General features: G+C 40.3%; 2 protein-coding genes across 2 annotated transcripts in view; one reads left to right on the top strand and one right to left on the bottom strand.

The window, feature by feature from the left end:
* ADAMTS12 (ADAM metallopeptidase with thrombospondin type 1 motif 12) overlaps window positions 1–27650 on the top strand; it is a 609209-nt gene that overhangs the window by 444017 nt on the left and 137542 nt on the right. The window contains exons 15-16 of the mRNA XM_075587768.1: window positions 1410–1654; window positions 4275–4413. Of these exons, the coding sequence (XP_075443883.1) occupies window positions 1410–1654; window positions 4275–4413 (384 nt within the window). The remainder of the gene's footprint in view (window positions 1–1409; window positions 1655–4274; window positions 4414–27650) is intronic.
* Window positions 9754–27650, bottom strand: part of LOC142468366 (uncharacterized) — a 32366-nt gene continuing 14469 nt past the window's right edge. Inside the window, exons 2-4 of the mRNA XM_075574880.1 lie at window positions 24862–24939; window positions 23687–24496; window positions 9754–9776 (exon numbers count right to left, since the gene is read on the bottom strand). Coding sequence (XP_075430995.1) covers window positions 9754–9776; window positions 23687–24496; window positions 24862–24939 — 911 coding nt within the window. The remainder of the gene's footprint in view (window positions 9777–23686; window positions 24497–24861; window positions 24940–27650) is intronic.

Below are 27650 nucleotides of genomic sequence, written 5' to 3'. Positions count from 1 at the left end.
AAATAAATGGACTTCTACTGAAAGGAATAAATGGCTCATCACTATATGCTTATACATTTTGAATACCTAAAACATGATGATTAGTTAATTGATATCTTTTGAGTATTTTGAGTGTTTTCCTGTTCTGTGTCGTGTTTTGCTAGTAAATAAACAAGCACGGAGTGGAGTGCTTACCTTTCAAAGTCTTATCATTGACGTGCACAAATAATCTCACCACGTCAACGTTCCCATTGTAAATTAAAACAAAGAACATTTCCAGACGGTCAAAGATGATTTAAAAATACTTACAGTACATTTGTCTGATTTATTATCACATCACTGTAAAGCTCCCAAAATGTACTTGTTTACGTGGGACAGAGATGGTATGCACAGGTCTATGGAGGAATTATGAACAGCTTTGCGTGTTTGTTAAAATCATTCAAATTATGTTTTCTTTTCAAAAAAAGTATTACAGGTGCCATTTTTATAGCTCTGCATACAGTACAGATGCAGCTACGAGTATTCTAACACTGCTTTGAAAAATTTGGGGCAATCTGCCAGTAATGCTGCAACATTTCTCTGACTTTTCTGCAGAAAGACTAATGGCCCATCGGATTAACACAGCAGGGATCCCTGGTCAGTTTGAATGGGACTGCCAGGGACCCCCGCTGTGTTAATCCGATGGGCCATTAGGCTGTCTGCAGAAATGTCACAGAAATGTTGCAGCATTACTGGGGTATTGCCCCAGATTTTCCAAGGCGAGTGTTCGGATACTCGTGGCTGCACCTGTACAGTATGTTGCTGGTTTATGTCAGATTGTCAGCTAAATCACAAAGGGAAATGTTAAACTAGGGATAATGCAGAGATTTTCTGAGATCTAGCTCCTTGACACTCTTCCTTGGACCACACTAGGAATAGCAGGTCCCATTGGTTGCATTACAATAGCTTCAATTGAATGAAACAACTACAGTAGTTAAACCATTTCAACATATTAGTGTCATTAGTTTTTGTTTTGTCCTATTAGGGACTGTGCCTTCTGGGCCATCAGGTAATGCCAGGAAATATTGTATCAAAATGTTTTGTACAATACGTGGTGTGTGTGTGTATGTTTTATTTATTGCTGTACTTGTCTGCCATACACGTTTACATTTTTGTAATTTTAGCAATTCTATCGAAAAAGAGAATCCCATAGAATAAAATTCTAATTTACAATTCAGAAGGTGTGAAATTAAATGTTGAGTAAACAGATGTTATCAGCTTGATAACTGTGGAAATAATGAGAATTCTGGGAGTATTTATCATTATTACTTTAACAGGACGTGCGCATTAGCGCTCTAAGAGGAGTATGTAAATCTAAAATGTGTTGCTTATCACTGAATATACAGTAACAATGTATTGACGATTTGGTTCTCTCCCTTTTATTTCTAAAGGTTATGTTGACATTGGCCTTATTCCAAAAGGAGCAAGAGACATCAAGATAGAAGAAGTGGAAGAGGCAGGGAATTTTTTTGCCATAAGGGGTGAAGACCCAGAGAAATATTACTTGAACGGAGGATTTATAATACAGTGGAATGGTGACTACAAAGTGGCAGGAACAACGTTTCACTATGAAAGGGATGGGGATATGGAGAACCTGACAGCCCCAGGACCCACCAATGAGTCAATCTGGATACAGGTAATGGATTATAATGATTAAAAACCCTGTGGCAGAACATGGTATGATATATTCTGTAGTATTTGTTGGCTGGAACTGGAGATGGGGCAAACCAGTCCAAAGACGTTTTCCCGGATTTCTCCGAATTTAGCCATTCAAAATTTGTTCCACGGTGTAAAAATCCACCGGCAGATTGTTACAGTTTCAATCCGCGCGGATGAATCCAGAACCGCCGTTGGATACAATCCGCTGGTGGATTTTAAGAATCAATCCGCAGATTTGTGCAATCCGCTGACGGATTTAAAAAAATTCTATCCGCAGATTCAGCAATCCGCACGCATTGCTGAATCGGCAGGTGGACTGTCGGTTAGGAAAAAAAATCCACAAAAAGGCGAATCGCCATTTTTTAGACTGATCCGCTGAAATCCACGGACCAAAGGAACCAGCCAATCCGAGGCAGATCCAAATCCGCAAAAAAAATGTGCCCATCTCGAGCTGGAACTTTTACAGTACGTTGGACCTACAGTACTTGCATTTGTTTGATTCACTAAGACCTGTTACATCAGGACAAGCAACGTGACTTTACCTGAAACAGAAACAGCTGTTATTTTTCCCTGAGTTAAGGCCTTATTAACTTAGGTCAGGGGTTCCCAACTCCAGTTTTCATGACTTCCCCCTCCCCCCTCCATCCCCCCCAACAGGTCAGGTTTTCACGATATCCCTGCTTCAGCACAGGTGGCTCAGTTCAAAACTGAGAAACCCCTGACTTAGGTAATTAAAGGCCAAAACAACTGCCATACCTGAGCTTATTAGCCATGGGTTACCATGACGTTATTTCAGGAAAACGCTACATTCTTTTCACATAACGTGACAGTATTTAAGGCCTGGGGTTTCTCCCACCTAGAAACGGAAATCAGACTTTTGAGGAGAGGGGGAGATCAATTTAGGAGCGGGCCTATTGACTTCTGTACCTCAAATTAGATTAACCTACTGTATACACCACTTGGGGAGCTACCTGCGAACACAACACATTATTGCCATCTGAGGCTGCACCCCATTTGGGAGAGCACTACTATTGCACTAGGGTGTGCACTGACACACCCCTCACTTTCTATTCACTAGCAGTGCCCCTCACTTTCTATTCACTAGCAATGCCCCTTACTTTCTATTCACTAGCAGTGCCTCTCACTTTATATTCACTAGCAATGCCCCTCACTTTCTATTCACTAGCAGTGCCCCTCACTTTCTATTCACTAGCAGTGCCTCTCACTTTATATTCACTAGCAGTGCCCCTCACTTTCTATTCACTAGCAGTGCCCCTCACTTTCTATTCACTAGCAGTGCCCCTCACTTTCTATTCACTAGCCGTGCCTCTCACTTTATATTCACTAGCCGTGCCCCTCACTTTCTATTCACTAGCAGTGCCCCTCACTTTCTATTCACTAGCAGTGCCTCTCACTTTATATTCACTAGCAATGCCTCTCACTTTATATTCACTAGCCGTGCCCCTCACTTTCTATTCACTAGCAGTGCCCCTCACTTTATATTCACTAGCAGTGCCCCTCACTTTATATTCACTAGCCGTGCCCCTCACTTTATATTCACTAGCCGTGCCCCTCACTTTATATTCACTAGCAGTGCCCCTCACTTTATATTCACTAGCAGTGCCCCTCACTTTCTATTCACTAGCAGTGCCTCTCACTTTATATTCACTAGCAATGCCCCTCACTTTCTATTCACTAGCAGTGCCCCTCACTTTCTATTCACTAGCAGTGCCTCTCACTTTATATTCACTAGCAATGCCCCTCACTTTCTATTCACTAGCCGTGCCCCTCACTTTCTATTCACTAGCCGTGCCCCTCACTTTATATTCACTAGCAGTGCCCCTCACTTTATATTCACTAGCCGTGCCCCTCACTTTCTATTCACTAGCCGTGCCCCTCACTTTATATTCACTAGCAGTGCCCCTCACGTTATATTTACTAGCCGTGCCCCTCACTTTATATTCACTAGCCGTGCCCCTCACTTTATATTCACTAGCAGTGCCCCTCACTTTATATTTACTAGCCGTGCCCCTCACTTTATATTCACTAGCCGTGCCCCTCACTTTATATTTACTAGCCGTGCCTCTCACTTTATATTCATTATCAGTGCCCCTACACCCAGTTATTGTTATGGCCCATGTTTAGATCTACTTGAGATGTATTATCTTTTTAAATGTATTCCTGTTATTTTTTATTTTATTTATTATATATTTAAAGCTATGATTTAATTGGAGATTTTTCTCTCTGAGTGCCTCACACAGGGGCTATTTTGTATATACTGTATTAGCTTCCATCTGTAAACACACATGACATTCCTTGGTAAATATGCTAATTTAAATAACTGAAATATATATGACCTTCTCAAGCTAATTGTTTTGGAACATAAAAGACATGTCCTCTTATGGGATTGTGACACTTCAGCAGCTTATCATCTTCTGTATTTTAAAGACAATTCTGCAGAGAATAAAACAAACAAACAAGTGTTTGTTTACTGTCAGTGTATATCTATCTACTTATATAGTATACAATGTATGAATATAAATAATAGGCTGTGTCTTTAATTAGTCTACCATGTTATTTTAAACATATTTGTACAGCTTCTATTTCAGGAGAACAACCCCGGAGTAAAATATCAATACATCATCCGGAAAGATGTCCATTTGGAAAATGAGATCGAATCGGTGTACAACTGGCAATTGGGAGGCTGGACAGATTGTAGTGCCACCTGTGGAACTGGTAAATATACTACTTTCTAAACAAACAATCTATTTATTTCCATGTATAATTTCATTTTGGTAAAACCAGGCAGAAAAAGCGATATTTCTATATCTTTGTATCTATATCTATTGTAAATAAATATTTAAATAACTCTCTATGGTAAGAGCAAGACCTTGTGCTATGCAGATTAGGAACCACCATGGGAGGAGCGGCTCAGTGAGTAACGACACTGACTGACACTGAGATTGTTGCAGGGGAACCTGGTTCAATTCCCGATGTCGGCTAATTGTGATCTTGGGCAAGTCACTTTATCTCCCTGTGCCTCAGGCACCAAAAACATAGATTGTAAGCTCCATGGGGCAGGGACTGTGTCTGCAAAATGTCTCTGTAAAACAAGCAGCGCTATACAAGATTGTAATGAGCAGAGAATCTTCACATGGATGTACAGTAAAGACACAAGTCCTGTAAGTGCAACTGGTGCCTGTGTAAAATGCATTCAAGATTTCAGAAATCAAGTACGCAGACTTTCTGAAGAAAGTGAGCCTGCCTCTATAGTGTATAAGAAAGAAACACAAGATGTATGTGAACTGTACGGCAAGCTGTCTTAGTAGAACAAATGCTGAAAGAAATGATAGATTACTTTCCCTATGTTAAATTGATGGGGGACCAAGTCACTTCATATTTTCTGTGTTCTTACGGCCACATAAATAAACACAAAAGGTTGTTGTGCTAGGAAAAGTTTACTTGCATATTTGTTACATTTGTATTACCTCTTGACCCTTAATAATTTAACGTTGTATCTTTTGATAAACTGTTATTTTATGGATTAAAGCCTTATGTACTGTATATTTCTGAATGGTTTCTATCCAATGTGGCGATAAGTGGGACACTGCACAGTAACTTCCTTCCCCAATGTAGTAACTGTAATTCACTTAAATAGAAGTTAAAAAATAATTAACAATGTGTTACCTCACTTATTACTATTTGGAATAGGTACCTGCCTATGTCTTCCCACTCTCCATCCTCTCATTGCCCTTTACTGAACATCATTGTTCTCTTCATTACCTCTCTGTTTGCCTTTGTCCTTTGCTACTCCCTCCATGCCTTCTGGCAATGTATTATTTGTCCTACAGTAGATTCCCATGATGTTTACTTGCCACTTTACTTTCTGTTACTCTATTGCTGACACCCATTTGCCCGATCTCCTTTGTTCCTCTGTTTCTGAAGTAGTAGGAAGGACCAAATGTCAATAGCATTTAATAGGTGAAATTTATTTTTTATATTTTATTTATAAAAATGTTTTACCAGGAAGAAATACATTGAGAGTTACCTCTCGTTTTCAAGTATGTCCAGGGCACAGAGTTATGATGACAGATACATGGTTACAAATTCATGGTTACATTACTGTAGGTGAACAGGGTTATTCAGTATATATAAAGACATTGCATTACATTAGGTGAAAAGGCTTATACATTATATATGAAAACATTGCAGGAACAGTTGATAGATAAAATAAGTTATAGGCGTAAGTAACAGTTATACTGTAGACCACATTAAAATGTGAGACAGCTTTAGTTTTGAAAGAACTTAGACTAGTGGCGGTTTTGAGAGTCTCAGGTAGGTTGTTCCAGTTTTGGGGTGCACGGTAAGAGGAGGAGCGGCCGAACACTTTGTTGAACCTTGAGATCTGAGTCAGATCTCAGGTGATAAGTGTTACATGTGGTAGGGGTGAGGAGCTTGTTCAGAAACGGGGGTAGCTTGCCCAAGACGTAATTGAAGGCAAGACAGGAGAGATTAACTTTGCGCCTAGACGTGATGGCCAATCTAGTTCTTTGAGCATTTCGCAGTTATCTCTGTTGCAGTTACATTGGAGGGCCAAGTGGCATATTGAATTGTAGAGGGTGTCTAGTTTGCTGTGGTTTGGGGTGCTGTGCCATATACTGTTCTTTGAGCATTTCGCAGTTATCTCTGTTGCAGTTACATTGGAGTATAACAATAAAGAGATACCGGCGCCTAATATGTCCAATTAGGTGGATTCCTTGATATCCAATGAAGATAGTTCAAATTTCGGAATGATCAGCAATCTGTTGATTTTGTGATGACCAGATGCAACCTCATTCGTAGGGAGTGGAACATGCAATGAAATAAAAGATATTTAGTGCAACACAGCTATGATGTTAAACAGACATAAACTCACAGAACAAACCAACAACACAAACAGGACAAGCAAATACAAACAGGACTAACAGCCACAAAGCAAAGCTATGAATAAAATTAGTTTAATATAACTAGAATGGATAAAAGATTATGGACACTAGCAGGAACGCCAATCCGGATGGGTAAAACCCGAGTGACACTCACAGGACGGCAGAAAGTACAAGGCAGTGTGCATCAGCTGGACTGATAAATTCTATCTTCCACGTGTAGAGGATTTGCAGGGCTTCCGGATCACCATAGACTCTCCCGTATGTCCCAGTTCCTCAACCCCGGCAGCGACGTCTCCGGTGTGTTTCTCCACGTCCCGTGTCAATTCGGGGCCGGTAGTGACGTCACCGGACGTTACGTCACACGTGGGCGGGACTAATGACAATAATGGAAGGGACGGCGATCCCAACTCCTCCGCTACTTCTCACCGTGTACAGATGATGTGCACAACTATTCCTTCACTCTCCATGTCCTGCAATGTCCAACAGTAGATAAAAATAGCCCTTTAGGCTGATCATTCCGAAATTTGAACTATCTTCATTGGATATCGAGGAATCCACCTAATTGGACATATTAGGCGCTGGTATCTCTTTATTGTTATACTCTTGTGTTCTGATTGTACCATCAGATTGTCATCAGGCTGCCTAGCTTGCCACTAGTGCCACTCTCATATTAGGGGTTTATCATTATCTCCATTAGCGCTTTTTCTACATCACCCTTTTTTTCCCAGTTACATTGGAGGACAAAGTGGCATATTGAATTGTAGAGGGTGTCTAGTTTGCTGTGGTTTGGGGTGCTGTGCCATATACTATGTACTCAGTCTATAATTGGTATTAGCATCTGCTATGCACTGCACTTTTTCTTTTTTTTTTAAATTACGTTTTCCTTAACAACAAAACATATTTCAGCAAGACCACAAAATACCAGTTTACAGTGATTACAATATTCCTTTACATTTAACAGTACACTAAACCAGTAAATAATATATTACAATTACCTATACTTTAGACCAGGGGTGCGCAAACTATTTGCACTGCATCCCCCCCTGCCTGCTCTTCTGCTCGATCGCACCCCCCTTTACCTTTAAGTGTAAAATGACGCTGCGGGGTCATGTGATGTCACGTGACCCGTGGCGTCATTTGACATCACGTCTCCATGGTAACGGTGTCATTTGACACCGCGTTTCAATGGAGACACGTGGACAAGAAGCTGGTGAGTACATTTATAGAGGTCTCACGCTCTTAGCGCGGGGCCTCTTTAACCGCCGCGCCCCCGCGTCCCCCCCAATAAAGTCTCAGGGGGCGCGACACCCAGTTTGCCCACCGCTGTTTTAGACAATGACAAACTAAAACCTAAATTACATTTTAAATCGATGAGTCAGTCCTATCAGCATTGTATAACCCTTATTCACACCCCCCCACCCCCCCAATCTCACATCGGGTCTCCTAGGGAATATACTGCTCCGGCTACGTCTTAGGGTGGTGAATACCTGCTCGCAACAGGGGGCCCTGAGTCTCCCGCATGATGGTATAGGGGATGAACAGGACAGGCTTCTGGGGTTGTGCCCCAATCCTACTTACAGGTGCAGCGCGTGCAGCCCCCAGTTGTATGGGGTGAAGTATCTGCAAAAGAACTCGTTCCCCTCCTCCCAATATACTTTAATCTCAGGCAAGAGGTATAGGTAAAATGCAGTGGCTCTTTATTTGATCTTCCTCTATTCAGCAGCACAGATCACACAGCAGGCTGTCTCCTTTTGGATGTCCCTGAACCAACTCCCAGTCAATGGCACGAGAGAGGTTCCAGCTCTTCCTCTATCCTCTGGTAGGATATGAGGTATTGGTATACCCTCACTCACCGTATGGAGGCCTCAAGCCTGCCAGGGCCCTTGCAGCTTGGTCTGGGTTACCTTGCCCCTCTCACGGTAGGGACAGACTGACTAAATAGGACGTGGCAGTACATTAAGCAGCTCCAGCAGGCACCACCCCGTGTCTCTAATTGGACACAGAGCCTGATGACACTGCCTTCACTGACTCACTGCACTGCTTGAAGTGGGGAAAACCCATGATTGCTCCTTGCAAACCTGCCCTTACCCAGGTATTACAGCCAGGAGGAGGGCAGACCTATAGCCCAAACTACTCAGGGCTACAATTGCATCATGGATTTCTATTTCCCTCTGTACCTCTTCCCCCCTTACCCATAGTTCCATTTGTTGATTCTTTGCTATAGCTCATAATCTACGGATAACAGGACACAGGGAGCAGAGAGAGAATGGTGAGGTGGCCAGAGCAGTGGGGAGGGAAATCATGCCAACTCTGACTAAAAGCTTTGAAAAGCTGCAGAGAGTCATAGAGTATCTTAAATAGGAACTCTCCTCCCAGAGCACCAGAATAGGGAAGGCTGAAAATAGAGTGAGTGACCTGGAGGATAACTCTGCAGCGCTGCAACTAGAAATGCAGACTTTAAAAAGAAAGAATCTGTCCCCAGAGGAAAAAATGGATGATCTGGAAAATAGATCACAGAGAAATAATGTGCACATTATTGGGATCCCAGAGTCTGTAAAACCAATACAATTAAGGCACTTTTGCTCCTAATGAATACCAGAGACACTGAAAATTACTCAGGGTAGAGCCCAGGTCAAGATGGATATGGCCAACAGACTAGGTCAGATATGGGCAAGAAAACAGACCCAGGGCAGTAATGGCAAGAGTCCTAGATTTTGCAGAAAAAGCAAACCTGCTACGGGGCATATACAGTAGAAGTGCTGGCAGCCTAATATTTGTGGGACATAAGATCTTGTTATTCCAAGACTATTCAGCAGCGGTGTCAGATAAAAGGAGGGAATTCAGCAAGGTGTGCAGCGCTCTCTTTAAGGGCAACAAAAAAATTACACTATGCTACCCTGCCACACTGAGAGTCTTCACGGATGCAGGAACGAGAGTGTTCAACATGGCAGAAGAAGTGGAAAAGTTCTTACAGAAACCAGAGGCAAAAGCATGAGATAAGGCCCAGGGGGAGAATCAAGGAGCAAAGCGAGAAACAACAAAAGCCCCAAAAGGAGAGAGGCCAGCAGGGGAGCAAGAGAACAAAACGATGCAGAGGAAGAGAGTGCCGGGACTTTAAAAGTATCTTGAGAACTTAGAATGGTGCAAAGGACTAAAAGTACTTCTTGGGGTATCCTGCGATAAAAGATTGAAGGAGGGAAAAGGTTAGTGGAGTGGACCAGAAGAATTGCCTTGTTAACCGTTATTGGGAAAGGCCAAAGTGCAAGGCCAAGCTAGGTCAAGAAACTAGGTTCTTAAGCTTAGTTAAGAAACTAAGTGGTTAAAAAATAAAAGTTATGCTAATCCTAGCAGCAGTTAAATATGTTTAAATAAGGAAGAGATATGGGGCATAACAGGTTATAGCAGCAGTTCAAGAAATATCGTACATGTGTTTTTTTTTAATAAATCAGTTCTGTACTATAAGGAAATACTTGTAGCATTTAAAAAATTAAAAATAAATGTTTTAAAGACATTTTTAATGTTTCTAACGTAGGAAGCATTTCGAAAGTGACCGCCCCCTTACCCTTCTGATAGACTCTGGCTTTTGAGCCCCGCCCTCTCTCTAGCAGTGCACCAATTGTATCTAGTAACTGCCCAGTCAATCATATTCCAGGAACTACATTGCCCACAATGCTGTGCAAGAACTGAATTAGATAGCCCCGATCAAGCGATCGATTACAGGAGAACGGATCGATCTGCAGCTTAGCTATTTACTTGTCAGTGTGCAGATTGTATTGATGCACATATTGAATGGGAAATATATATATATATATATATATATATATATATTAAAAAAATGGCAGCTTGAACTGCAGCTTAAATAAAGCCTAACAAGTAGTTAGATAAGGCAAAAGTTTATTAACCAGGCCTAAGTTCGAGGTGTATTACAGATGCAGCCACGAGTATTAGAACTCTTGCCTGGGAGAGTTATGGGGCTGTCTCACAGTAAATGCCTCAACATTTCTGTGAGATTCTTAATGGCCCATCGGATTAAGACAGCAGGGGTCCCTGCAGTCCCATTCAGTTTGCATGGGACAGCCAAGACCCCCTGCTGTGTTTATCCGATGGGCCATTATGAATCTCACAGAAATTTTGAAGCAATGTTCAGACAATGTTAGTGACTTGAGTTGTCTCTGGATTTTGTTGTTTTTAGGGTCAAGCCAGTTGTTGAAAACCCCAAGAACTAACAGCTCACACTTCCCGTTGAGAGTGGAAATTGAGCCAAGAAACTGGCAAATAAAATGTACACATCTGTCTACTGAATGCACACACTACTTGGCTAACTACAGCTTCATGCAAACATTACAAATTAAAAACGTGCAAACAACTACTCAAATGTATATTTATTCTTTTACTCTCTTTAGCAGATGATATTAAATTTAACCCAGTCCCTCCCTTTTCAACTCTGACCCATACCACCGAGAATACCCCCTTCAAATTCCAAAATGGGTTCATAAATATCAAAAATCTGTCTTCCACATAAATATCTGGAGCCTGTTGCCAAAACTGGATGAACTAAGAACATGGTTCCTTATGCATAAACCCAAAGCCATAATTCTCACAGAAACTTGGCTAACTCCTAAAATATTCAATGCAAATATTGCCATTCAGGGATACTCAATTTTTAGATAAGATAGATCAAAGAGAGGAGGAGGGTGTTACATTATATTGAAGACCCCTTACAATTTACGCTGCTAAATTGCCTCCCAAGCCCACCCTATTTTTAAATACCGCTTTTCTAAGCCTGTTTTAATTGCTGGTATATACCACCCCCCTAAAGCCCCTGCCACTGAAAGTGTGCTGCATTTAGCAGTGTTAGGGTCTGTTAAAGGGTTACAGAGGGAATTGGGAGATGGGAGAGGCAGTTGTGTGCAGACAAGTGTTGGGAGAGACTGCCGTAAGTAAAGTGTTCGGGTGGTTAAATGTGCATGGGATAATGATGTGGTCAGAAAAGCTCATCATTTGTTGCATTGGGTAGATGAATTTTCAGAAAGATTCACTCCGAGTTCAATTAAAGTCTAACTACAGATTCACTGGTTCATCGAACTTTGGAAAATCTAGGATCAGGTTCCCACGAACCGGTGTGAACCAGCTGAATCCCGCCACTGGGTGGGGGTGATTCTTGTAAACAGCGGTTACAGAAGATTCAGTGGGATAAACATACCACAGATCACAAATATAGGCAGGGTGGGTGGTGATTCTTGTAAACAGGGGTTACAGAAGATTCAGTGGGAAATGTGGATGAAGAGACAATGCAATTAGTTCCATATCACATCAGATGAGATTATAGTCTTGCATGGGTAAATATAAATATATAACTACCGTCTAGCTACATATTCACTTAAAGACGGTCACTTTAAGATGCAAAACTTTTAGGGGACTATTCACTAAACTTTGATAAAAAACGTGCATTGCCGATCAACTTTGCATTGTTTTATTGCACTATAAAACATGTGGGTCAAAATGGTATTCACTAAGAAAAAAACGCATTTTTTTAAAGTTCATTAAAAAAAATGCAAGATCGATTGACTTGTTTTATTCTAAGTGCTATAGCGCTATAAATCCTAACGATCGTCAACTGATTGTTTAAACTACAGCCTGGAAGAGCTGCTTGGAGACACTGCGTCTCCATACACATCTCTTACAGGTGATCGTGCAGTTCAAATATTAGTTTTAAAACTAGTGTGCGGAAGTAGGGGCTCTTCTGAGCTGAACCGTATTCATTTCAGCCTCGGGGACACCTTACTTCCAGAGATACAGACCCGGTATGGGGTGCCGGTATCCCCGTAATGTAATAATCCTCTGCTAGCTGCTAACTTAATTAAGCTGCTTTAATGTGGTTTTGACTAATAGTGTACAGAAGCAGGGGGTCTCCTGAGCTGATCGCATTGATTTCAGCCTCAGGGACTTCTACTTCCAGAGATAGGCCCCGGTAAGGGGGGGGGCCCATTGCCCTGGGGAGGTTGGTTAGGCCACCCGGGTGGGTAGAGGGGTTAACCCCTTAATTACTATAGTGAGTATTTGTACTCTTCCTATCCTCCCATAACTGGGAAGTCTCTCCTCCTGCATCTCACTATGCCCTCCCTATTGCTTTTTCTGTTTACTGTTTCCTCACTCCTTTGTGAATGTTTCTGTTATCTCCAACTTCCCCACTCCCCTCCTATCCACATATCTTCATCTCTCCTCCCCTCCACTTATACATGTGCCCATACAATGCACCAACATTTATACACCTCTCTCTCAACAACTTCTTTACCCCTCAATAAAAAGCACCCACACACACATCCTCAATTCACACCCTCTATCTACTCCTTCCTGATCCTGGGATCTCTCCTAATCCTGACTCCAGACATAAACACACCTGCTTTCACCCATGCCTCCCTACCATCTCCGCCCCTACAAATGGTGTTAACATCTGATTTAATACTGACTAACCTTAAAACTTGCCTAACAAATCAAGCATCCAAACAACCTGCATTCATGGCTATTGTCCCCGCCCCACAGACACTCCTACCACCTATTGTGGCCAAGCACTGCCATCTACAGCACTTATTCCCTCACCTGCTGTCTCTGTAAGTCTCCCATCATACCATTTAGATTGTAAGCTCTTCGGGCAGGGATTTTCTTTCCTATTGTATGATTTTGCTGCGCTTATTGTATTATTATAATTCCCTGTACTGTATTCTTTGTAAAGTGCTGCATACACGTTTGGCGCTATATAAATAAAAATATACATACATACATACTGTACTGTAATTTTTTATTTTTTTTTAAATGGGTAAAAGCGCTATTAGCCATATTTGGTTAATAGCACTTTTACCCATTCATGTTGTTGGTACAGGGGGTGGGTGACGGTGGTTAGTTGCCCCAGGATGGTGTGTAGGCCTTGTGGTAGGGTAGCGCAAGGGGAAATATTGCAAGATTTCAAAGTTCGATATGTTTATCCCTGTTTAGTGAATAGCAAAACAGGCAATATCGAGTTCTAAGGACATTTATCGTGCATTAAGCCACTTATCACCCGCCGGTCTCCGGGAGGTCCCCGCCGGCCTCCGTTATCAATCCTGAGCAGTAAAAATAAAATAAAATGATTTTATGCATCTTGCAATATTTTTAGCGCCAGCTGTTAGCTGGAGACAAAATATTGCAATATTTTAAAGTTCGGTTATCGCTGTTTAATGAATAGCAATTACTGACAAAAACTGACTTTTTTGCCTCGAGTGTTAAAGGTCATTAAACATCCGTTATAGCGCGATACTGCACTGTTATCGCTGTTTAGTGAATAGCTAAGCAGGCATTACCGCGGTATAAGGGCATTTATTGTGCATTAAGCAACGTATCAATGTTTAATGAATAGGCCCCTTAAGATGCAATGCTCAACCTGCAAATAGTTGACTGGCAAACAAAAATCAGAAATGTACAGTTCACGGTAAAAAAAAAATTTAAACTTTTAATATCTCAGTAACTCTTTTTTAATGTTCTTTAAGTCATCACTTACATATTTTTTATTCATTTTTGCTTCAAGGGTGGAGGGTTTTTAAAAAAACTTTTTGTCAGGTATACTTACAGTACTTAGAACAAATATACAATTACTTTTAATACACAGAGTCTAATTGTGAAAATATAACTCACAGAAGTAAATATCTTATTCTAAAGCAGTCGGACATCTTATACAAACGAAGTTGAGTGAGAAAATATGGAGTAAACAAGCACTCACTTCTAAATTCAACGAGATTACTCTGGTGCCAGTTAGGAAGCAGAGCGAATCAAAGAAAATCCCCAGCAAATATCCAAAAGTAGGAACAGAAATCCCTCTCCACACAGGTACAACATTTCACCCAGGTCCTTAAGACATACAAAACGTATGCATTTATTTGCAGGACTTTCTTAAAGCAGCTGTCCAAGCTGCTGGTTTTATTTTATTTTTTATTTTTTTCCCTTTAATATGTGCATCAATACAATCCACACAATGATAAGTAATTAGCTAAATTGCTGATCGATCGACGAAGATTCAGCTCAGGAGTTCACTAAATGGCCGTCAGTGCAGCTGAAGAGGTCCAAAGAGGCGAAGTTCTGTGGGGAAGATCGTGTGACCAAGCAGTCACTAGATACAATTGGTGCACTGCTAGAGAGAGGGCAGGGCTCAAAAAGGGGTGTGCCAGAGCCGGTTTCAGAAGAGGAAGGGGATGTGACTTTGTAAATTGTTGCTATAGAAACAGAAAATGCTTGTTACATTATAATACATTCAAAATGTCATTTAGAGTTGTTTGTTTTTTAAATTCTACAAGTATTTTCTCTTAGTACAGAACTGATTTATAAAAATTTTAAAAAAACACACGTTACTGTAGGATATTGCTTGGACTGCAGCTTTAAGGACTTGAGTGAAATGTTGTTCCTGCTTGCAGAGGCATTTCTGTTTATTCTTTTAGACTCCCCAATGAAATACATGCTGCTAATAATAATAATAATAAGGCTTTCAATGGCTACCTTTAAGATGTGTGCTAGAATTAATGACTGCAATATACAGTATAAACCTGTGGTAAGCTAATTGATAGGTTGTAAGTAGAGTATGACTCACATCCCTCATATTCCATATAGGGCTCTTTTACAGACACAAATCAAAAAGTAATATTTCAATTTAATAAAGACAGCTAAATAATTGTGGCCCATAATACTAAGCATTGCTACTTGATAATCTTAGCCCCTGAGGAAGACTATTAAGTAGAAACGCGCCTAGGGTGGAGTCGTGGATTACTAAGGGCCTCATGCAGTAAGCGTTGATAAGGGAATTATCGCCATTTTATAGGCAAAATTGGGTTTGAGATTCAGTAAGCGCCGATAAGTGCTTGATTTCGCCAGGTTTCGGAGCCGATTATTTTGTTATGGCCATTCGCCTGCCGATAAGCCTGTTTTCGCCACTGATCGCCACTTTTTTAAATCGGCTGGATTCAACAAAAAAAAACAGCTTATCGGGGCTGATCGGCACTACGAAATTGAGATGTTATGGCCAATTTCTCCCGCCAACTAAAGTTGGCAGTTTGGAGGGGAGAACGATCGCTAAGGCTGCCGGAACGGCACTTAGAAAAAAAAAATCTTCTGTACATCAATGGAGTCAATGGAGCGGGGACGTATAACAGTATAGTACTGTTTACGTTTCATTGCTCACAATACAAACGTCATTTGCATTACAGTGTGGGGGCATTCCCTGCATTGTGTCATAGCTGACGTGTATTATTTGCATAACATTCTACTTTTACATGTTTTCAGCATTTGCGGGTCACATTACTCATCATGTGATGATGTGCCAAGGGAAAATACTATACTCAACTCTTAAAGGAGAACCTCACATCATATCACACATTTTACTGAACTGAGCAACAATTATTTACATGATGTTACACATGACACACATGTCACACATACACCGTATATTCATGTTCCTTTACATTACACAATGCTTGTAATGTGACACGCATCTTTAAACGTTCATGTACATCTGTCTTCTCATGTTTACATCTAGTTTTGGGTCCTCCCTATTTTCATGACGTCACTTATTGGACGCTCAATCACATTGCATGTTTACATTGTAACCGTAGCATTACAAGCACTTCAACCTAACTTATACACACATGTACAGTAATTCAGCATTGGGACACCTTGTAAACTCATTCTATAGCAACTATCCTCATTACAGAAATGCATGCATATGCACACGACTATTCATTGTTGTCAACATGTCACAATAACATGCCTAATTACACATGTTACACAAAACTTTTCCCACGTCAATCTCAGCCTTTTTGTCTAATTACATGACTGACTGTTGCGTTCACAAGTGTTACATGCATTGCACATGCAACTATTTATTTGCAAGCAATGTTTCTACAAAGGTTCACGTCACATCATTGCCAAATATCATCATTCCCTGCAGAATACACACAACAAATACTTATAACAAGAACTGCACACAGCTTGCCACAGAAGTACTTTATTATGTTAATGTAACACCTTGCATTTTACTATGTCACCTGACATCATCACAGACCTATTTAAAGGACGCCCATTACCTGCTCATTCACAGCTACTCATTTCAAAATGTTGAGATTGTTTAGGAGACGGAGGAACATTCTTTTCTATGACATGCTTGATGATGAAGAGAATCATATAGGGCAAGGGAGGGACACACCGAGGGACAGTGACAGGGACAGTCACGCGGATACGACAGGGACAGGGAGAGGGACAGGCCGAGGGACAAGGTAGAGGGACAGGAGATCAGAGGAGAAGACAGAGGAGACAAGTTGTGCCTCGTCCGCGTCTGTACAGGGAGAGAACCCTGTTAGATGGGATGAGTGAGGAGGAGATTGTAAGTCGCTATCGTTTGAGTTCAGCAGCAATCTTATCTCTTTATCAGGAGATAAGGGGAGATTTAGATTTTTTCACAGCCAGAGGTCGTGCAGTCCCTGGGCTTGTTAAAATGCTGTGCTCATTACATTATCTTGCTTCCGCGTCATACCAGACAACTGTGGGCATAGTGGGCGGGGTCTCGCAATCTACATTCTCGCGGGCCTTGACCCAGTTTCTCTATGCACTCAATAGACGCGCTAGGAATTATATTCATTTTCCTACAGAGGCGACAGAGTGGCTGGAAGTCAGGACTGGCTTTTATAATATAGCAGGGATACCATGTGTGCTGGGTGCAATCGATTGCACACATGTTGCTTTGATTGCACCTAGTCAGAGTGAGCATGTGTACCGCAATCGTAAGCACTACCATTCACTCAATGTACAGGTGGTATGTGATGCGACGATGAGGATAATGCATGTGGTACCCAAATTCCCTGGTTCCAGTCACGATTCCTCTATCCTGAGGAACTCTTCAGTCTTCCATGCAATCGAAGAGGGACATTTTGAACATGGTTGGCTGCTGGGTGAGTACACATTTACATGTTCTAACACAAAACACATTTTTATTTAGGAATGTTGGCATTGTACAATTTGATCACTAATGTCAGCTTATGTGTGCTCCATTCATTATAGGTGACTCAGGATACGGAATTAGGCCGTGGCTCTTGACTCCGGTGCTAAACCCTCAAACTGAAGCAGAGGACAGGTACAATGCAGCCCATATATCTACAAGATCTGTTATAGAGAGGACATTTGGCCTACTCAAGACCAGATTTAGGTGTCTGGACAGAACTGGTGGGGCTCTTCTATACAAGCCTCAAAAAGTGTCTGATATTATCCTTGCCTGTTGCATTTTGCACAATGTTGCACTCAGGCACAATGTACAGTCAGACCTAGCTGAGCCTGTGGTAGACGAGCATCCCACCCATGTAGCTGCTGAAAATGAACAAACAGCCAGTGGTGGCCAGACACGCCAGAATCTCATCAATTCATTTTTTTCTTGTAAGTAAAAACATATCTGTTCCAAGTTCTACTTTTATACTTACATTATGTTATCTTAACAATAATGTTTTTTTATATACCCTTCTGGTAGGACACAGATGAATATGGGTTGCACACCTTTCTTCTCTCTGCTGTGTGCACAAAGGGATGTGGCACCGGTATGTTATTGTTGCACAGGTTATATAATCCCTCTTCAATTTTACTTTAGTTGTGTGTATGTGAATACAACTGGGGTAACAAAGCACTAATATTTTAGCATTGTGTTGTTCCTTATGCTAACACAATACACATATTATGCCCATACTCATTCATGCTTCTAGTATGCTTACATACAATGTTATTGGTGCAGTGTAACATGTACATCCATATGATGTGTACACCAGCCTGATTTACATTTTGAATGTCATGAAATATACATGGTGTTGCACATTTAACACCAAATACACACTTTGCTGTGTTGTTTACGGTACTGAAGATGGCATGTCAATGTTTGCAATTTATATATTGTTCCTTTGCATTATAGGTATATCTCCAGTATGACTGATCATGGTATGTATATTTGCTGACATCTCTCATAAGATGTGCCTACCTCAATCTTCCTATAATTATTTGAAGTAAAAACCCTACATATTGGTTTTAACACAAATGTAACATACATGTACTTTCTGTATCATGTATATGCATTTAGCTACTCTTGAGCTTTCATGTGCATTGTATTAGAAAATGATTACTCACATTTCATCACATTTTATGTATGTTTCCTTATAAATTCCATTAATGTAATATAGAGGTGTTTGGAGACAAGGGGATAACTGTACTTATTTGTTTACTTACGGGAGCTCATTCATCACGGATGAAATTGACTGATCATAACACTCCATGCATGAATGCCTGTAATCACAACAATGCGTACTACATCTTATATTTAGCAATGTAGGTGTTTTTTAATGCTAGGAATTAATAGTCAACATTAATTTACATTTGTGACATGTGTATGTATAAGTCACACGTGTGTGGATGTGTCCTACATGTACCAAGTGTAAAACTGTTAACAGAAAACACAATTTTGTTGCAAATGTTACTGTCATTTAGCATTTCTAATTTACCAATATGACAATGTTGGTAATATTTTTGCTATATAAATCACGTCACATCATCATTATCATGATGATAATTATCAAGTATTCTCACAATTGTAACGTCAATCACGTGCACATTAGCATAGACACACTTTGTAAGACAACTGTTTGTGTCTGTATCAATTTGTGTAGGATCCATGTATAACACCGACAAATGATAACACCAGCTTTATTATGGTAGCTTATATCATCATATTGACTATACTATGTATTTTTAGAACGTTTCATAAACACAGTAAACTATAGTTAGTTAGGTTAATGAAATATACACAGAAACGTACTTCATTACATGATGTTGATGTCATAATCAGAACATCATGCATTGTAGGGGACCACAACATCTGGCCAATAACATTATTTGCTACAGTCCCAAACCATTTTATCAACATACCCATGTAACAAGAGATTTTTAACAAGAAATGGCTAGTTGGTTGTAAGTGTCCTTTACATTGGGAGAAGGAGTGGCTCAGTGAGTAAAGACACACACTGGCACTGAGATTTTGAAGCAGGGGAGTCTGGTTCAATTCCCGGTGTCGGCTCCTTGTGACCTTGGGCAAGTCACTTTATCTCCCTGTGCCTCAGGCGGCAAAAAATAAATTGTAAGTTCCACGGGCCAGGGACCTCAGCCTGAAAAATGTGTCTGTAAAGCGCTGTGTACAACTAGCAGCGCTATACATGAACATGCTCATATTATAAGTATTATTATTATTATTATTATTATTGTTACATAGTTTCGACAGTCATACGTTCCATTACACAATAGAATTCACAAATGTGTTAGCAGAGTGGGAATGGTTGTTATATATAAAACACACCATGCCATAAAATGATAGTAGTCATTAAAGAACACTCAATAAAAATTCATGAGGCACTATTTTGCAACATCATTATGTTAATTAAGTGCTTATGCAATATAGGCATAAGGGTATCACATTTTTAATTGTTTGTTAATAAGCGCTGCAAGCAATATAAAATTAGTTCCATATGTAGTATAGTAGTCGGTGGCTCCTCCTCACAATCATCTCATATAAAGGTAGACTCTTCTGAAATCATACATTGATCCGATTGTATCTTCCCCGACATCTCTGAAATACAGCAAACACATGATGGTCAAATATGGCACCTTACTATATATGTATCCGTGACAACGCATTACACAGCTCTATATGATTGTGTACATACACACGTCACTCACTTATATGTTAGAAGTACAAGTGTACATCAGTATGTAATGTTTCTTTAAATTTGTAGCAGGCATAACTATGTATATGATGTGAACGTTGCCTGTATACTGAAAAATGTGCGCGCACATCTTAGTGTGCGCACGCACTTCATGCTTGGCTGCACTAACTGTAAATACCATTAAACATAAAATCTTTATTTCAAATACAATGAATACGAAACTACATTCGTTCTAAACGAGTACATCTGTATTCTTTTTAAACAGACGTGTTTGGACAGAAAGGACGGCCGATAACACAATGCGCAAATGCAATACGTGTGACGTCATGTTAAACCAGCGTGAAACGCACGCTAACACTCCTCCCACTCAATTAACATTCGGCTAACGCCCAGTTTACGCCTACAAACACTGAGCCGCACACATGACACACTGCAGTTACCGTTACTATAACAAAACATGACAGCCAATAGGCTTTGAGGCACGCACGTCGCTTGGGGGCGGGACTTACATCCGTAATCCTTTTTAAGGACGCCTTGGGCCATGACAAGGGTCCCACGTCATACGTGGTGGACCCGCTTTTAAATGTTGCATGATAACAAAACAGGTATGTGTTAGAGTTATGGTAAAATGTTGCTAATATGTTTAAAGTGATAGGAAAGTACGTATATTTATTCCGTCAGCAATGTGTACTACTCTTTCAGGTTATACTATATTGTATTCGGCAACAATTTCTTTGTGATCGCTACATGTTATGCAGTCTGCAATGTTACGCTGTATCCACGCATTGAAAGTGAAAATGGTGGTTTAAAAAAAAAAAAAAAAAAACATTTAAACGCACAGTCAACGCATAACGGTTGTTATATTTACCATTCTTCTAGAATTAACTCTTCGTCTGGCTGCAACTGGTCGCTCCAGAAATGCAAGGCATTTTCATTCACGCTTGACCCACCCGCTGAATCCAGTATGACACACATCTCCTCCATTAAGCGCTCATAGGAATCGCCACTGCTTTCTTCAAACAATTGGTCGGGAGGTAGGTTCATTTCTTCGGGTTCCCATTCCAATGCATTTTCAGCTGAAAGGCTTGGTACATAATCATAGTACTTTTGTTCTTGTACAATGTGGGTTTCAGGAATGGAGGGTGCAGATATTGCAGCAGGTATCGATTCACACGGAACAGTAGTAGCGGATCCATTGCTATTGGCATTAGGAATAAATATGCCTTTCACAACAATATATGTGCCCTCTTTCAGGGTAAAATGCTTTTCCTTTGCAATCTTCCAGAAACCATAGGTGTGTTCTAGCTTATCCTGCACACGTTCAAAAAAGTCATTAGTTGATAAAGTGAATCTTATTGATGAATTAAAATTCCGCGCATGCCTACGGTCTTGGTAATAAGGATATTTTGCTCGAATCAAATCATAGATTTGGCGTGTGCTCGCTTTGTGTCCACGACTGTTCAAAATTGCTTCTGAAACCATGTACTTATAACCTAAGAGTGGATTCATATTGTTAACGAATTCATCAGCCATGTCAGAGTAGCACAAAAGATGTGTGCAGTTCTGTGTTCTTTGCTCATCAAACTGATTCTGCTCAATGGCTAACAAATTCCTGTGTTTCGTTTTCAAGGTCAACAAAAGTAACTACTTTTACTCCTTATTTCAAACGCCAATTGGATGTGTCCTTTTAATTGGTTTAACTTTTGTGGTTAGTGATAGGCGAATGTGGGAAAAACATGTATCATTTTTTAATCTCGTTTGTGAAAACATTCCTACACTTTTATTTCAGTAACATTGAGTTTTTTTGAAAAATAACAAAGAGCACTGTGTGAAAATAGTGCTTAGACAGCCATATCAGTAAATACACACACCTGCAAAATGAAATGTTTTTTTCCCACATACATTTCTGTGTGTATTTTAAAGTCTGGTTAACTACCTGTCTGCATGAATTTAAATACGTGTGTATCTATATATATATATAAATATATCTCTCTCATAAATATATATATATATATATAAAGTGTATATTGTACTATATGTATAGTGTGTGTGTGTGTGTATATATATATATATATATATTATATAGTTATTTTTTTTATATTGCAGGAGTACACACAACATATTGATGGCAGTAAGTAGGCCTTATATGAAACCTATTTAAATGGTGATAAACATGAGTGAATTAAGTAATAAACATTTGTTTGCACCCAATAATGTTAGAGGCTCACACTTAGTATAGTTGTCAAACATTAGGCCTGTATTATTAAAATAGTGTGTTTTCACAAGGAAGCATGAAGTGTATGTTTTTTGTAAATACATCTATACCAGTTTAGATAGTACTATATATACACACACACACACACACACACACACACACACACACACACACACACACACACACACACTGTGTGTGTGTGTGTGTGTGTGTGTGTGTGTGTGTGTGTGTGTGTGTGTGTGTGTGTGTGTGTGTGTGTGTGTGTGTGTGTGTGTGTGTGTGTGTGTGTGTGTGTGTGTGTGTGTGTGTGTGTGCATATATCAATACATACTACATATATATTAGTATCAATTCAGAGATGTTCTTGAAACAAGAACACATAAATGATTAAAGGACAACATTACAATGGCCACCAAAGGTAAGAAATATTTAACACAAAATCCTGCTGTACACGTACAAGAAAGATGTTTGCAGTTAAATAGGTGCTTTTATAATTGCATGAAAATAATATGCACATGCAATGATTACATCAATTAACACACCCAAATGCAATGTTTTGCTGCAAAGTCAATGGCAGCTTCTCTAAACTTAGCAACTGGCTCCTGGTGGACCATTACTGAACAGACGATTAATACATCAATATTTATAACACTATTCATTAATTAGGAGTGTTAACATTTCCAAAACTTCACGTGTACAAGAACATACTTGAAAGTTTGGAAACAACACAGTCTTCAGCATACATACAATAGTAATTAGATAATCTGAAGTCAACAAAACAAGGCCAAAGACATATTTTGTGAATTATAAAATTTATTTATTTTTTTCCTTTTGCGAGCGAGTAACAGGCCTGCTTGTTGTCTCTTGAATTTTCCTTTTTTTTTTGCCACCAACTTTAGCCACAACAGAGCCACTTTGAGTGGCCTCTGGCACTTCACGGGCAGGGCTTGTGGCCAGTGACTCACCTACAGGGCTTTTGAGCAGTGATTCACCTACAGGGCTTTTGGGCAGTGACTCACCTACAGGGCTTTTGGGTAGTGACTGTTCACCTACAGGGCTTTTGGGTAGTGACTGTTCACCTACAGGGCTTGTGGCCAGTGACTCACCTACAGGGCTTTTGGGCAGTAATTCACCTACAGGGCTTTTGGGCAGCGATTCACCTACAGGGCTTTTGGGCAGTGATTCACCTACAGGGCTTTTGGGCAGTGACTCACCTACAGGGCTTTTGGGTAGTGACTGTTCACGGACAGGGCTTGTGCCCACTGACACATGTGAGCAAGTTGGTAGACACTGCACAAGTGATGGTTGGTCTGTTTCATGTGTGTCTTGTTTTGTTTTTGTCGCCTCCTTTGTAGGTGTCAGCTGCTGAATTTGTACAGATGGCAGCGGTAGGATGTCGTCAGGAACCTGCACAGCAATGTCTGCTACTTGACCGGTAACATTCGGACCTGGTGAATGAAGATCAGATGAATTTGGTGAAAACTGGCCAGCATGAACAGATCCTGCCTGTGAGGTGTTGATGTTGAATTGTGATACATTAGTCATTCTCAAGTAATTAGCTTGTGTTTGCTGAACAACTAATGCTTCGAATGAGGTGTTGATTTTTTGCAACTGTTTAGGCACTTCAATGAAGACTCTGTGGAGATGTGCCAATTGTGAAACTGTTTCTTCCTGCAGTGCAATCATCCTTTCCAGCACTGTCATCAGGTCAGAATGGCGACGATTTTCTGCTTCCACAATTTTTCCCTCAGAAGCTACAATTGCATCATATGTGGTATTTGCTGGACGATTTGGCGGTAAAACAGTTTCAATTGGAACCTCTTCATGGTCACTTGCTTGTATTTGTGTGTCTATGGCGGCGGCGGCATCATCATCATCATCATCATCATCATCATCATAATCCTCTTCATCATGTTCTACAAATAAATGTACACATTATTAAATGGCATGTTAATCTCTGCTGTGTTACTATGTAATTCTATTGTGTCATAAGTAACAACTAACATGTTTCCATACATTTTATAACCTCACATTAAAAACTACCTTGACTTAAGAATAATGTTTGGACTCAGTATGAAATATGAGTGAATGAAAACTTGCTGTAAACTCACAACTCCTACATGATAGTTAACATCACTAACACAATACATGTTGCCTTACACTTCATTTTCACTGACACTAAGTAATCCTATTTAAAGAAGATGTGCAAAACAAATAATGAACATGACAACATAACATATAGAAGAGCACATATTATATGGCCACCAACTGATACACTCACCTTCTAGGTGTGTTGAGCTGGCTGACCCAGGTGAAGACACTTGTTCAGTCTCAGGTGACACATGTCCTTCAGGGGCAACTATATATAACAATAACATAAGTTTTACATTTACATGTGTAAATATTGAACAAACAGTTATTGTATGTTCTGTATTTATGAGTACGTAACAGCATCAGTTCCTTAACGCAAAATGTGTGTGTGAAAGTGAACATAAATAGTTGGAATAACAATGTATATGCCTGTGTACTTAGAACTTTTGAGTTCCCTAACATAAAACATACTATGTTTCTGCAGTAATGCGTGAGGATAAATAGATAAAATTTGTACATAAAAATCATATGTTGTGTAGTGATATCAGTATCATAATGTACATAACTATCATGAGATGACCATTCACAATGGTTATCATGAAGGTGGTCATATTGCAAAAAGTGTTGTTTTTGGTAGAGGATATGTGTGGTACATTAATATAAGATGTAGCACACATGAATGTGGCTGTGACTGAACAAGACAACACATGCAGTGTGTGATAATGTGTCGTTGATAGTAGTAGTTCAACTATAGATATGAGTGAACTAATGTGTGACGTACGCTTTGATACGTAATGAGTTGTTGGGGCATTTAGTAGCTAAAGTGAAGCTTTCAAATGAGTGTGATTAACTTCAGTTGTGCTAGTCAGGTTGTAAGAACGATATTCCCTTCCCCAAAAAGCCTAATCAGCCACACCTTTCAATTACTTGAAACACTTGAAAATGGTGTGAACTAAGTTGACCCTAAAATGAGGCTGTAATTAGTGTGTGTGCTGAACCCCACCCCCTCTGTTGAAGTGTATGCTGTGATGAGATATTAATTGCAGCTGCTTTAACACAATGGTAGATGAGCTAAATAGTCGTGTGCAGTTTTTAAGTTATGAAAACAATGACATAACATATGATACGTGTGCCTCATTATGCTGTCTGTATATGACTTAAAGCAAAAATGGACCTTTTCATTAACAACTATAGATGTGTTAGTGCAAGTGATGTTTGTAGGCCGTTGCATGCAATATATTTGATGCATGCTTAAAATAGGCAGTAATGTCATGTTTGTCAGAGTAAAATAAATAAAATACACAATAATATTATACATATTTATGTTCTGTACCTGTAGCTAGTAATAATTTCTCATTAACATGTGTTACACATGTGTACTACCCTGTTGTTCCCCATCTTCGCCCACCATCAATTGCTTCCACTGCAGCAATGCATTTTGGGAATTCACATGTAAATGAGCACGCAATGGCACGTGCTATATTAGTTACTGCTTTTAGTAGGACTACAACATATATGTCTATTTTGAGATATATATATATACAGAATCAGGCATATACATATATAAATGCAGGTATGCTTATATTGTGAAGACAGTATAAAAAGCAGTGTAAATATGCAAAATAACTGTAAGCAACGACACGCCTAGTACATTAATATTTCTCACCTGGTGGAAATTGTGAGGGATAAATTCCTATATCACGGTCACCAGGTAAGCCTTCCACGACGACGGGAAGTAATTTTGCCCGAAGCAGCTCCTCCAATGGACTTAATATGAGACGTTGTGGTGTCGGCCCACCTCCAGTGCCAGTAGCATGCACGCGTTGGTGTTGTATTTTCTTTTTCAATTTGGACCTAATATCATCAAATCTCTTGTGACAATTCCGCTTGTCCCTCACATGATTCCCACACGCATTGACACCAATGACTATTGTGTCCCACATTTCTTTTCTGCTTGCTGAACTTGTCCGCCCTTGAAAAACATATAAAATATATGAGGTAAATTAATAATAATAGAAGCACCAGTTTCCTACACTGCTAGCTGTTCCAAGAGATAGCAAACATGCTGTTTTAGGTGTAATATGTGAAGCACATGAGCATTCACTACTAAACCTATACATGTAAGCAAGGTTGCATTCATATTGTATGCAGTTATGGCAAATTGACCGCCTGTGTTTAGTTGTCCTTGTAAGGCATGATAAAAAGCTGTGTTTCCAGACTAATTAACATAGAAAGATATTCTGAACCCATATTTGCATATGAACAAAACTCAGATGACCTAGGATCACATGTATTTGAATAATAAATGTAAAGGTACACTTACCTAGTAAATGTCCATAGATACTGTCATAGTGCTCCAGAATGCCAGTGACAAGAGCTGTATTTTCCTGGTCATTGAAGCGAGGATTACGTGGCTTCTCCACACGTTTCTTCCGAGCAGGTTTAGGGTCAGAGCTTGCCTGGTGCTGACTGGACTCTCCTTCTTCCAATGGAAGAGACTCCAAAAGCTGCCCACCAGCAAGCACGCCACCACCATCCACCCCATCAGCAACTGCGCCACCAGCAGCACTCACAGCACCAGCACTCCCACTCCTAGCACCAGCACTCCCACTCCTAGCACCAGCACTCCCACTCCTAGCACCAGCACTCCCACTCCCAGCAACAGCACTCCCACTCCCAGCAACAACACTCCCACTCACAGCAACAGCACTCCCACTCACAGCAACAGCACTCCCACTCCCAGCAACAGCACTCCCACTCCCAGCAACAACACTCCCACTCCCAGCAACAGCACTCCCACTCCCAGCAACACCACTCCCCTGAACAGTACATTCACTCCGACGCGTACTCGCACGAGTAGCACTCCCACTCCCACCAGCATCACTCTTCCCACGCTTTGCGGGCATACTTCCAGCACTCACAAAAAACAGACAACTAATGTACAGCCAATCACACGAAACACTTCCACATATAAAACAA

Source organism: Ascaphus truei, chromosome 1 (assembly GCF_040206685.1).
Source record: "Ascaphus truei isolate aAscTru1 chromosome 1, aAscTru1.hap1, whole genome shotgun sequence".
NCBI lineage: Eukaryota > Metazoa > Chordata > Amphibia > Anura > Ascaphidae > Ascaphus > Ascaphus truei.
This window is presented reverse-complemented; position numbering and strand designations above follow the sequence as displayed.